The sequence below is a fragment of the Gastrolobium bilobum genome, unplaced genomic scaffold, assembly GCF_033153095.1.
Source record: "Gastrolobium bilobum isolate Gb01-03AN ecotype WA unplaced genomic scaffold, APGP_CSIRO_Gbil_v1 utg14925, whole genome shotgun sequence".
Lineage (NCBI taxonomy): Eukaryota > Viridiplantae > Streptophyta > Magnoliopsida > Fabales > Fabaceae > Gastrolobium > Gastrolobium bilobum.
The window spans coordinates 96,531-109,885 of NW_026897916.1; the positions used below are offsets into that span (position 1 = coordinate 96,531).

At 33.5% G+C, this 13,355-nt stretch overlaps 2 protein-coding genes across 2 annotated transcripts; one reads left to right on the forward strand and one right to left on the reverse strand.

Annotated features, from left to right (window-relative positions):
• Positions 1-250: 250 nt before the first annotated feature.
• LOC133311449 (uncharacterized) lies at positions 251-3,443 on the reverse strand. Its single transcript, XM_061512504.1, has 5 exons — positions 3,265-3,443; positions 3,020-3,120; positions 983-1,064; positions 783-871; positions 251-594 (listed from the first exon to the last, which is right to left on the reverse strand). The coding sequence occupies exons 1-5, from the start codon at positions 3,304-3,306 to the stop codon at positions 357-359; spliced, it is 552 nt and encodes a 183-aa protein (XP_061368488.1). The 5' UTR covers positions 3,307-3,443; the 3' UTR covers positions 251-356.
• A 3,791-nt stretch (positions 3,444-7,234) lies between these two features.
• On the forward strand, positions 7,235-10,133 carry LOC133311435 (uncharacterized). Its single transcript, XM_061512490.1, has 8 exons — positions 7,235-7,303; positions 8,655-8,679; positions 8,787-8,819; positions 8,909-9,030; positions 9,128-9,258; positions 9,348-9,559; positions 9,690-9,937; positions 10,038-10,133. Exons 3-8 carry the CDS (start codon positions 8,792-8,794, stop codon positions 10,131-10,133), a joined length of 837 nt encoding a protein of 278 aa, XP_061368474.1. The 5' UTR covers positions 7,235-7,303; positions 8,655-8,679; positions 8,787-8,791.
• Positions 10,134-13,355: the final 3,222 nt, after the last annotated feature.

Here is a 13,355-nt window from a genome sequence, read left to right on the forward strand (position 1 = left end):
TTGTATTTTCCAAATTCATTCGAACTGTGTTCAATGTAAGGGTGATATTTGTATTCTAACTCGTACTAGAATAAAGTCCAAAATAGTCTAATTAATATAAAAAGAATCCGACAGAAAGGGGTAATTCGATATGACAATAGAACACTAACATAGACTATCAATTGAAAAAATATTCTATCTGCATCTTGATAAATCCTGAAGCTTTAAAAAAATAGTTGAAAAATATGTCGATTTAACAAAAACACCAGAAAACAGGTTAACAGAGCAACTAAAGAAAACCGATCTGAGAGAGACATAAACATGTTAACAGAACCAAACCTCTACCATGATTTGCTCTTACAATCAAACAACTCATCCTATTTAGCTTGACACTTGGATGGTCTAAGAACATTCCAATCTAGCTTATCTCCCATCGGTTTATTGAAATTCTTGGGCGATGATTGTCTATTACCTTGGTCATTCTTGGGTAATTTGTTAGGATATTGTGCTTCACAGTTTAATTCCACCTGTTTCCTTTTAACATTGCCATTAACCTCAGATTTTTTTTTGTCCAAGTTAGAACATTCTGGACCTTCTACCAAAGAGCTATTTTCTCTGAAAAAAATGCAAATAGAATCAAAATTAAGTTCAGTGAGCGATAATCTGAGGAAATTTTGTCTTCACACTGTCTATTAATCGAGCCAAATCCATTAAGTATATTTGAAACGAAAACAGTAACTAGATAATCTCCTGACACATTTTTTGTGGGTAATCCACCTGTAAATTTTGGCAAAGAAACCCACCTAAAACAAACATTTCCACTTTGATTTCTAGAAATAGTAGTTTCAGCAGCTGGCTGACCAAGTCTTGCTTCTTCCTCATCATTTAGTTTCTACAAAGGCAAGGCTTTGGCATTAGAACATAATCGAAAGAAAGAACAGAAAATCTAAATTGACTAGAGGAATATGGAAAGAACTTTGAAACTCATGATCTTCATACTCACATCAACAGAAGGATTAAAACTTTGAAATGACATTCGACCTTTAAGTGCACTTGGGTGGGGATCACCTTCAATTATAACCACACTGCATAAATGTAGAGAGCAGGCAAATTAAAAAAATAAAAAATAAAAATCAGCATAAGGATAAGATAAATTACAGATCAGAGACAATTATATACCAAAGTTGCAATGATAAAATTTGATATGCAATTTGGGAAGCATTAAATGCAAAACAACCACTTAAAATAATAGAGAAACTTATTTCCATGAGTGAGACTGATACGAACCTACAGCGACACAATCATCTCATTTAGACTGAGCTCTTGTATTGTATGCATTACACTATATGTCAGAGAGTTGGTTAGGTTGAATAATACCAAATATCTATGTTGCCAACAATTAGAAACCATTCATTGGTAAATATTGAAGCATTACATATAAATTGAATAGTCTAGAGCATTGTTGTCAAAAACTAGTATAAAAACGTAAAAACTTATGTTTTTACTAGAGTGGTGCGTGTTAAAACGCAAGTAAAAACTGTCCATGGTAAAAACTGATAAAACGTGTAAAAACATAAAAACAGTAAAAACTTTTTATCGTTTGACCGTTTTTACTTAAAAATATTTTTTTTTTTAAAGATTTACAAAAAGAGAAATTAGAAAAAACTCAAGTTTCGTTTCCCTCAAATTATATGCACAATATCTTGATATCTTTTTGTTTGGATATATGTCTTTTATCATTATGTCTTATAAAACTACAATTCTATTATAAGTTATGCTATGAGAATCGTTTTGTATTTTTAGATCATTGTGTGCATTGAAAGAAGTTGAATTATATCCTGATGAATGATGATCCAAAATCTACAGAGTGTATGAAGCAGTTAGAGAAAATTGGTTATCCATTACTTGTTACTTGTTAGTTATCACTGTTTACAATTTTGATACTTGATTATAAAAAAAATTTCTTTTTAGATATATATGTGGCTCAACACACATGTTCATTATGTGATATTTTTTTTACATGCATATATATATATATATATATATATATATAATTTTGTATCTTGACCTTAAGTAGTAGAAAGAAGAAACTTTATGTTTTGTATCGTTTCTACGTTTTACGTTTCTATCACCCTTTTCCGTTTCTACGTAGTAACTCGAGTTTGACAACATTCGTCTAGAGCATGTATTTTAAAGATCTCTCGTGATTGATAGTGATGAATAACAAATGTTCCTGTTATTAATTTATTACCACTTTTCAGCCGTTGGAATTTTTAAAGAAAGAGAAAAAAAATAAAAAATAAATAAATACCTAATTTTTAAAGAAAGAGAAAAAAAATAAAAAATAAATAAATACATTTTTTGGTCCTCAGCAAATTTCATCATATCAGCTTTAGTCCCTAGTAAATAAAGAAATAAAATCGTGGTCCCTAAGAAAATTCAAAATGAACCCATTTAGTTGAAATCGTGGTCCCTCACAAATTCAAAAAAGACGCATTAATCCCTCAAAAGGATAACTAAAATGGGTCCACTTTGAATTTCTTAGGACCACGAATAGCCTTAGCCTTTTTATTTACTAAGGATTAAAGCGGGTATCGTTAAATTTGCTGAGGACCAAAAAATATATTTACTCAAAATTGATGTCCTACCGGTAATACATTCATATTAGATTGATAGTAAAAATATTTAGTAATAAGAATATCTTAACTCGAATAACAAAGGGAAAAGAAAAGAAATAAAGGATCACTTTTAAGATAAGAAAAAGTGTTTGTCATTTTAGACGACAAGTTATGTTATTTTAAGAGAGATAGACACAAAATAAATTTTATTATTTAAATTTTAAATTAAAAAAAATCACTCATTTTATCTCTCCTATAATTTTTATTTTTTTGTGTCTATCTCCTAAAATGAGATAACTTATTTCATTTAAAAAAAACACCAAGTCTTTAAGATATATGGAACAATCAATTAGGAAATTGCATTATAATGTCTTGACACACAGACAATTGGAAAAAAAGAAAAGAAAAAAAAAAAAGAATACCATTTTCTAGTAACGTTGGAATTTATAGGAAAATTTCTAGCAGGTTTGACATCATCTTCTTTCTTGGTTCTTTCTTCCCTCAGAGCTGCCCTTTGCATAAACTATGGCAACAAAACATTATAAACCCCAATTAGCTCCTCGACTGGCACACCAAATCTTAAAATCGCACAATAATCAGAAAAATCCCAAAAAAATAACCTCAAATCTCAGAACAAGATTCCAAATTGTCGGTTTCTTTGTCTTACCTTCAAGTTCTTCAACGTGCTGGAAAGCTCTCGCCTTGCCATTATAATTACCAAGTTGAAAATTTTAACTCTCTTTGAATTATCCCCTCTGCGTGGGCAGGAACAAGATTCTCCTTATTCTGCAAAATTCTCCAAGAGGAGGAACTAGGGTTCGTCAAAAGGTTTTTCGTTTTCTTTTTCTTTTTCTTTTTTTCCTTTTAATCTCACTAAAACTTCAAATGTCCGAAATGACTAATATATCCTAGAGAAAAATAAAATAAAAAAGAGAAGGCTTTGTTTTTCGGGTAAAAGAATGTTGGGCCGTAGGTCCGGCCCAATCACTTAAAGCCGTATAGCAATTACTAGTAGTAATTTTGACTTTTCACCAAATTCAATAGGAGAGTGTTTGAGCCTTTGAGGAGATACTTGGTTCCTTTGCAGGATTTTCTCCTTGTTACTATTTATGTCCTTTTTATTATCTTTTATTTTTCTCTAAAAAAAAGAAAAAGAACCTTTCATATGTTAAATTTTCATAATATTTTTGGGTTTATATTAGCGGGGGATGTGCTATTCATAAAACTGAATTATAGTAAGAATAATACAAGAGATGTTATATTTATTATTTATATTCTTACTATCAAATTTTAATCGTCGATTTCCGTTAATTTAATAATTATAATTTCTTAAATCAAATTTTTTAATTAATTTTTAATTTCCAATGAATTATAATTGTTAAATTGACAGAATCAACGGTTAAGATTTAATAGTACGAAAAAAGTAGTAAGTATAAACTTTCTCTAACAATTTTTGGTTTTTTATTATTAAAATAGGAAAGGTTATACTTACTACCTTTTTTTCTTACTATCTCTTACTACCAAATCTTAACCGTTAATTTTCGTCAATCTAACGGTTATAATTTATTGAAATTTAATAATTAATTAATAAGTGTGACCCAATAAATTATAATCGTTAGATTGACAGAAATCAACGGTTAAGATTTGGTAGCAAGAGATAGTAAGAAAAAAAGATAATAAGTATAATATCCCCCTGTTAAAATATCTTAAAGATATCTTACAATATTTGAAAATGATTTAGATTCATAAATTAGTTCAATTGATTTTTATATTTTTAATATTTTATTAATTTATTGGAGAAAGATATACTTACCACTAAAAAAGTTTACAACCTTTACAACTAATCTAATTACCATTGATTTCCGTCAATCTAACGGTTATAATTTATTAGAAATTATTGGGTCGCATTTATTAATTAATTATTATTTCTAATAAATTATAACCGTTAGATTGACGGAAATCAACGGTGATTAGGTTGGTTGTAAATGTGGTAAATGTTTTTGGCGGTAAGTATATCCTGCCCCATTTTATTTCCTTATTTTAACAATCTTTTATCAGCATAAATCAAAATTATTACAGGATACCAAAAAAAAATCAAAATTATTACTTTATTTTTTATCAAATCGAATCGCATCCCTCACAATTATATTAATATAATTTTATTTTAAGTTTTATATTATTTATTTTTTAGTTTTACAAACCTAAATAGAGATAATTACTTTATTTTTGTATCATATCAAATTACTTTAGTATTTATTTTCTTTCCATAAATAAATTCCTATAATTTCTACCGTTCCTATTAGCCTTTGATTTAGTATCAATGATTTCTATACCTCGAAAGGATTAATTGGATACCTTCAGAAAATTCAAAAACATCTACTATTATAAACAGAGATAATTACTTTATTTGCTTTAATCTTTCTACCGTGAATGTAGATAAGTTATCTATATTCGCTCTCAAAACGACGTCGTTTTGGATGAAAAAATTATAATGAAAAAGATTATTATAATCATGAAATATATTATAATTACAAAAATAACGTGATTTTCACCTCAAAATGACATCGTTTTGATCTCACTATAAATAAGTTATCTACGTTGATTGACTCTATACAAAAAAAGGAACCCTTACTTTATTTGTGTATCTTATCAAATCACTTAGAATCTTAGATATTGTTTTCTTTCCTTAACTAAATTCCTATTAGCCTTTGTGTTTCAAATCATCAGGTTTATCTTTTACCCTATAATAATATCGATTTTTAAATCTGTTTTATCGTTTCGATATTGATTTCCTATATTTTTGTTTCAAAAATCCACTATTATAAATAGGGATTGTAAAGCCTTAGTGTTTCAAACATCAGGTTCTTGTTTCTTAAACACACCATCGTTATAATCTAGTACACGGGAAATTTCTTAGTCTCATAGCTTCTTGAAAATGGTGTTCCTATAATTTCTACCGTTCCTATTAGCCTTTGATTTAGTATCATTGATTTCTATACCTCGAAAGGATTAATTGGATACCTTGAGAAAATTCAAAAACATCTACTATTATAAAGAGAGATAATTACTTTATGGCTTTAATCTTTCTACCGTGAACGCAGATAAGTTATCTACATCCGCTCTCAAAACGACGTCGTTTTGTAAAAAAATTAAAAAATTATAATGAAAAAGATTATTATAATCCTGAAATATATTATAATTACAAAAATAACGTGATTTCCACCTCAAAATGACATCGTTTTGATCTCACTATAAATAAGTTATCTACGTTGATTGACTCTGTACAAAAAAAAAGAACCCTTACTTTATTTGTGTATCTTATCAAATCACTTAGAATCTTAGATATTGTTTGCTTTCCTTAACTAAATTCCTATTAGCCTTTGTGTTTCAAATCATCAGGTTTATCTTTTACCCTATAATAATATCGATTTTTAAATCTGTTTTATCGTTTCGATATTGATTTCCTATATTTTTGTTTCAAAAATCCACTATTATAAATAGGGATTGTAAAGCCTTAGTGTTTCAAACATCAGGTTCTTGTTTCTTAAACACACCATCGTTATAATCTAGTACACGGGAAATTTCTTAGTCTCATAGCTTCTTGAAAATGGTGTTCCTATAATTTCTACCGTTCCTATTAGCCTTTGATTTAGTATCATTGATTTCTATACCTCGAAAGGATTAATTGGATACCTTGAGAAAATTCAAAAACATCTACTATTATAAACAGAGATAATTACTTTATGGCTTTAATCTTTCTACCGTGAATGTAGATAAGTTATCTACATCCGCTCTCAAAACGACGTCGTTTTGGATGAAAAAATTAAAAAATTATAATGAAAAAGATTATTATAATCCTGAAATATATTATAATTACAAAAATAACGTGATTTCCACCTCAAAATGATATCGTTTTGATCTCACTATAAATAAGTTATCTGCGTTGATTGACTCTGTAAAAAAAAGGAACCCTTACTTTATTTGTGTATCTTATCAAATCACTTAGAATCTTAGATATTGTTTTCTTTCCTCAACTAAATTCCTATTAGCCTTTGTGTTTCAAATCCTCAGGTTTATCTTTTACCCTATAATAATATCGATTTTTAAATCTGTTTTATCGTTTCGATATTGATTTCCTATATGTTTGTTTCAAAAATCCACTATTATAAATAGGGATTGTAAAGCCTTAGTGTTTCAAACATCAGGTTCTTGTTTCTTAAACACACCATCGTTATAATCTAGTACACGGGAAATTTCTTAGTCTCATAGCTTCTTGAAAATGGTGTGTTGTAAACGCTTCTTCTTTCTTTCTTCTTCTTCTTAAGATTCAAGCTATTTTGCATGGCTGAGTTGTAGTTCTTTAAACAGAAAATTCAAAACTTGAATGGATAGATGATTTGGTCTTTTATCAATGTCTTTGTGGTTATCTTGATAGTGTCTTCAACATGTTTAGGCATTTATCTATCTTAGAATGTTGACTGTTTGCTGGTTTATGAAATTCGTATATGATAGCTTTTCAAATTGTTATCTCGATACTACCCTCGCCCCAAAACCCAAACTTGATAAGATTGATGTGTTTGAGTTAACTCCTTTTTGTTTTTTTGTTTTCTTTTTTTTTGAAGGCTTCGCAGCAATATGATTGGGATGCACAGTATGAGATCTTTGAACATTTTTACTATTGCCTCTCTGTCTCCCGCATTGGAAAGGTCTGGTCATTGCTGCCGCTTGATGCATACTCTCTAACTTCCTTCTCAAACCAAAGATTTTATGATAATAATTTAAAAGGGATTAATATCTTACATGATAATTTTATCTTCTCTACACACATAAAAGTATGTATGAGAAAATACGATGTATGTAAGAGATAATTTTTATTTCCTACAACATGAGATACATAAAATCCTAATTTAAAAGAGGAAGGTTATACTTACAGTTTTTTTTTTTTACAATCTCTTACAACCATATCTTATCACCGTTGATTTTCGTCAATCAACGGTTATCATTTATTGTGAATTAATAATTAATTAATGAGTTTAATTTGCTAAAATGATAACCGTTGATTGGCAGAAATCAACAGTGATAAGATATGGTTGTAAGAGGTTGTAAAAAAAAGAGTTTTAAGTATAACCTTGCTCAATTTAAAATAGTGAATAATGTTTCTAATGTTGTAGAAGGTAAATTTTGTTTTTTACACATACATAAAAGTGCATGGGCTATGTGAAGAGAAGAAAAAAGAAAAAGAAAACTTAGACTCACACACTTTTAGGTACGTTGTAGAAGATAAATTTATTTTCTAGAACAATAAGGAAAGTTATCCTCGTAATAAGGTTCCTTTGATCAAGAACAAATGGATTTACTACATATTTGCCAATTCACCTTAAAGATTGGTTATTATTTTCTCTTCTTAACTATTATTAGGGTTGGCAAAACGGGTTTACCCAGCTCAACCCGACCCAACCCGCGTTCAACCTGAAAAAAACGAGTCGGGTTAGGGTTGGCTCGAAAAAATGGAAAAAATAAAATAAAATTTCATTGATGCTATAATTTCTAAATTTTTTCTCTAAATTATTAATTCATTCAATACAAAGACGTTATACAGATAAACCATAGAAAATTCCTTTTGCATTTGGACTTGGACTTATTGGCAGTTGACACCACATTCACATTGTCACACATACTATAAAAAAAGTATTTTCGTTTGGGTCTTTGGAATTGGGATTTTAGGTTTTAGCTTTCCACTTTATCTTCATTAATTTTTGTACTTTTATATTAAAAAAAAAAATCATAACCCGCGAGCCAACCCGTTTCACCCGTGGGTTGGCTCGGTTTTTTTCGAGCTAAAATGAGTCGGGTTAACTCGAGGTACTAACTCATTTTTACTAACCCAACCCGGCTCATTTTAGTCGGGTTACGAGCCAACCCGAGCCTAAATTGTTGAGCATTCTTCATAAGCACATACATTAGGCAAACGACTCTTATATTTTTAGATGTTTATTTATTCCTTGCATGTGATTCCTAATCTCAAAACTAAATCTGACTTCTGATGATTTTTTGCAGGAAAATTTAGAAAAAGGTGACAAAAGTATGTATACCAACAGCTTACATTTTATTCTTTAATATGAAATATCTGAAATTTTGATAGCTTTTTATGCCTATAAAATTGCTAATGCAAATTCTTTTTGCCTCCAGTTATCATGCCCCCTTCAGCTCTAAATCGCCTTGGTAAGTCTATATTTTTGTCTGCTTTCAACAATTAGACTCTTCCTTTTCTCCTCCTAAATTAATGGCTTATACTTGTAAAATATTTCCAGCATCTATGCGAATAGAATACCCAATGTTATTTGAACTGAGAAACACTTATGCTGAAAGAGTTACTCATTGTGGGGTAATGGAATTCATTGCTGATGAAGGGGTCATACATATACCAAATTGGGTATGTGATTTCCCTTCCTTATTTATATCTTTCTTTTCCTTAATGAATTAACCATTTTTATTCACACCTTACTATTTTTCGTTGTTGTTATTGTCAGATGATGGAAAATCTGCGCCTACAAGAGGGAGACATTGTGATTCTGAGAAACATCTGCCTTCCAAAAGGAGCATTTGTGAAGATGCAGCCTCATACCAAGGATTTTTTGGATCTCTACAATCCAAGAGCCATGTATGAATACCATATATAGTTGCACTTTCCACAAATTTCATAATTGTATGTCAATTAACATTTTCTTTCTTTCTATTGGTCATTTGCAGGTTAGAGACTTCCCTCAGGAGTTACTCATGTCTAACAACCGGTGATACTATAGTGCTTGATTATAACAACAAGAAATATTACATTGACGTACTTGAAACTAAGCCCTATTCTGCAATAAGTATAATTGAAACAGACTGTGAAGTTGATTTTGCCCAACCTTTAGATTATACAGAACCTGAGAAACAGTTGCCGGAAAAGGAAAGTCCAGAAGGTTGTGATCCTTTTTTCGTTTATTTGAATATGCTTTTAAGCATTTCCTCAGTTTTTTTTTTTTTTTTTTTTTTTTAATTGTAAAATTTATTAGAAGATTCTGAGTTTACATATTTTTCTTTGCATTTCAGTTGAAGACGAGCTAACAACAAAGAAAGTCCAGTTAATTCCATTCAGTGGTTGTGGAAGACGTTTGGATGGCAAACCCTCAACACAATCTGCTGAACAAATGTCCTCTTCAATGCTAAAGCAGCAACAGACTGAAAATGAAACCAAGAATTCAAATTCTAAATCATCAAATACTCGTTCACGTAGAACTTCTGGAAAGCTGGTATTTGGGTCAAATGCAAACATGCCCAAGATTCAAACACCACCAAAGGTTAGTCTTATTTATCTATAGTAATCTTTGTGGAGAAACAGAGAATTGTCCTCAGATTATATAGTTCATTGACATGATTTGCCAATTTTTTTCTTATCAGGCTTCTGCGGAAAGCACAAGTGAAGAGTCATCTCAGAAGGCAGAAGAGCCAAAATTCCAAGCTTTCACGGGAAAGAAGTACTCATTAATGAGTTGATCCATGTTTAGGCGACATGACTTAGAGCTTAGTCCGGATGTCACTCTTGCAGATCCATGCTTTTTATTATATCATTTGTTGTCTCGGGAAGTCAAAAAATTTCACATTAAACGTATAACAATATGGGGCTATATGACTACATCTGCATTTATTTTAGTGTTTTTTTTTTTGGAGTTTGATGCAAGTTTTAATTGATTTACTTTGCCTTTGTTACAACCTCATCATTGCAATATTTACCAGTAGCCTGCCAAAGAAATTTATAATCGTGCATGCGCTTATAAGAAAGTTAGTATTAACTGGATGCATATCACTTCGAATGGAGAACCTCATGATTTTGCTAGCGTAACTTCTCATTGTAGTCCTTGATAGAATATTTCCACTGATATAGGAGAAAAGAATCGGGTTCTTATACCACTACCTTTCATTGATTTTCTCTTCTCTTTTTGGTCACCAACCACTACCTTTAATCTAATGCGTCCACCCGACCTCAGATTATTGTAGTAGTTGAAGCCTTTATAAGGGACTAGACTCGAACATTCATGGTAGTATATTTCATGTATCCTGATACAAAAGGCTTGCGTACTTATGGTAGGAAACGCATTAGAGGAATAAAAACCAAGTAAAGCTGACGTGGTTCAAAATATTCTAGAACTTGTTGGAGAATCATTCGGTTAGGGGTTGTTAGTAGGCAAGTAAGGAAAGTAGTGACGTGTTAGTTTGTTGAGAGAAGTATTAGAGCAAGGCTAGGAGAGAAGGGAAGGCATTGGAAAAGTTAGACTTGGAATGGGAGAGCCTGCACCTCTCGAAAGTGCTGAGTGAATTCCTTTTTTTTCCGTTTAGTTGTCATTTCTGTTAATGCATAGAAGAGAGTAATTAGAAGTTCCTTCATTGTAATGCCATTTTTAGTTCTTCAATATATAGAAAAAACCTGGAAAGATTCCTTTCTGGACCAAAAGATTGTTGAGTTTCTGTTTCTTAAATTGATAAACTGAGTCAGATCTTATCAATTGGCGCCGTCTGTGTCTCTTGTTGGGGGTGTATGGTCTTGACGCGCAATATGGATGCAAGAATGGATGCCATTGAGGAACGTTTCCGTAGGAACGAAGAACTCGCTGACGAACGTCATCGTGAAATTCTTCAGTTACTATAGATGGATCGACAAAACGGAGACGGCTCAGCTCAAGGTGGACGTCGTCGCCGTGGGCGCCCTCGGCGGCGAAGTCCCACTCCAGTCGATTCGGAGTATGGAGACAATAGAGAAGTCCCAGTGGTAGACAGACGAGCACTGCGTCTCGACATGCCCAGATTTAGTGGGGATGATGTATATTCTTGGTTGACGAGGGTGGAACGCTATTTTCTGGTCAATCGCATTGGAGATCAAGACAAGCTTGATGCGGTCCTGATCGTTTTGGATGGTGTGGCTCTCAATTGGTTTCAGGTGTGGGAACGTAATCACCCCAATGCTGTTTGGGGGGAATTCCGAGAGGAGGTACTCGAGCGGTTCACGGCGGAGACGTTGGGAGGTCCATACCAGGAGCTAATGAATCTTCGACAAACGGGCAATATCGCGGCCTTTCGCGCAGAGTTCGAACGGATCATCAGCCCTCTTCATTATGCTGATGACCACATGTTAAGGGAGATCTGGCTCCATGGCTTGAACGAAGGTTTAAGAATTGAACTATTACAGAAGAACGTAAGCGATTTGGGAGAGCTGATGAAGGAGACGACTGCGTTAGAGAAGCGTAATCAATCTTGGGTTCACGATGGGTTTGGGCTAAGCACGTTTGGGCCCAATACGAAATGGGGTGGCTTAAATCGCATTAATCCGCCCAATAGACATGCCATACAACACTCAGCTGCCAAACACGTGACTCAAGTCAGTCATTCTGTCGGTGGGGGAGACACGCGGGCAGGAGCGTCCTCAACGGGGATGGACACGCGTAACACAATTAATATGTCTGGGAACCCTAATCAACCGATGGGAGCTTCTCAAGGATCAGAGAGTGTTGGTAGCCATGCTTCAAAGGTGGAGAGTCGTCGTCTTCCTCAGGCGGAACTTCACGAGCGTTCACGCAAGGGGTTGTGTTTCAAGTGCGGAGACAAATGGAACCCCACCCATCGTTGCAAAATTCCGCAACTGAACCTCCTAATTGTTGAAGACGAAGAGGAAGGAGATGACGACCACCCACTCAAACAAGTTGACGGGGGTGAGGTTGCGAGTCCTACAGAGGACGAAGCCCATTTTCAGATGTCAACATTTAGCCTACTGGGGCTTTCTTCGAACCAAAGTATGAAGTTGTGGGGGTCCATACACGGAGAACGGGTGGTGATGATGGTGGATAGTGGGGCCTCGAGAAACTTTGTGGAACGTACAGTGGCAGAACGGCTATGACTGATGGTGGAGGACACACCTACCTATAACGTGGTTGTGGTGGGGGATGGCTACAAGGTTCAATGCCAGGGGGTTTGTCGAAATGTCAAAATTGATGTTCAAGGAGCCCATTCCTGTCATGACTTATATCTTTTTGAATTAGGGGGAGCTGAGGTTATTTTGGGGCTGGATTGGTTGAAGAGTTGGGGAGAAATGAAGGCTGATTTTAGCAATTTAATTCTAAGTGTTCGGGTGGATGGGCAAGAGGTCACGTTGCGAGGGGATCCAGTCCTGTCGAACACTACAACGTTGACGACTCTGCGTTCCATGGTCAAAGCTTTATCTGAAGCACAACAGGGGTTTGTGGTGGATCAACATTGGCACAAGGAAATAAAGTCAGACCCGGGGAGGGTGTGGCCTGAACTTGAAGCGCTACTGCATGACTTTGATTCTATTTTTCACGAACAACAAGGGCTTCCACCAAAGAGACGACAGGACCATGCCATCACGCTCAAGGCGGATAGTGTTATACCAAACATACGGTCGTACAAGTATCCTTACTATCAGAAAACAATCATTGAAAAACTGATGTCTGAGTTACTGATTTCAGGTTTAATAAGGCCTAGTGAGAGCCCATACTCTTGTCCCATAATTTTGGTGAGAAAAAAAGATGGAAGTTGGCGAGCTTGCGTAGACTACCGAGCTCTGAATAAAATCTTTGTTCCAGTCAAATTTCCCATACCTGTAATTGAAGAGCTTTTGGATGAATTGGGGGGATCTACGGTATTCTCCAAATTAGATCTCAAGTCAGGATATCACCAAATCAGGATGAAGGAGGAGGACATACCAAA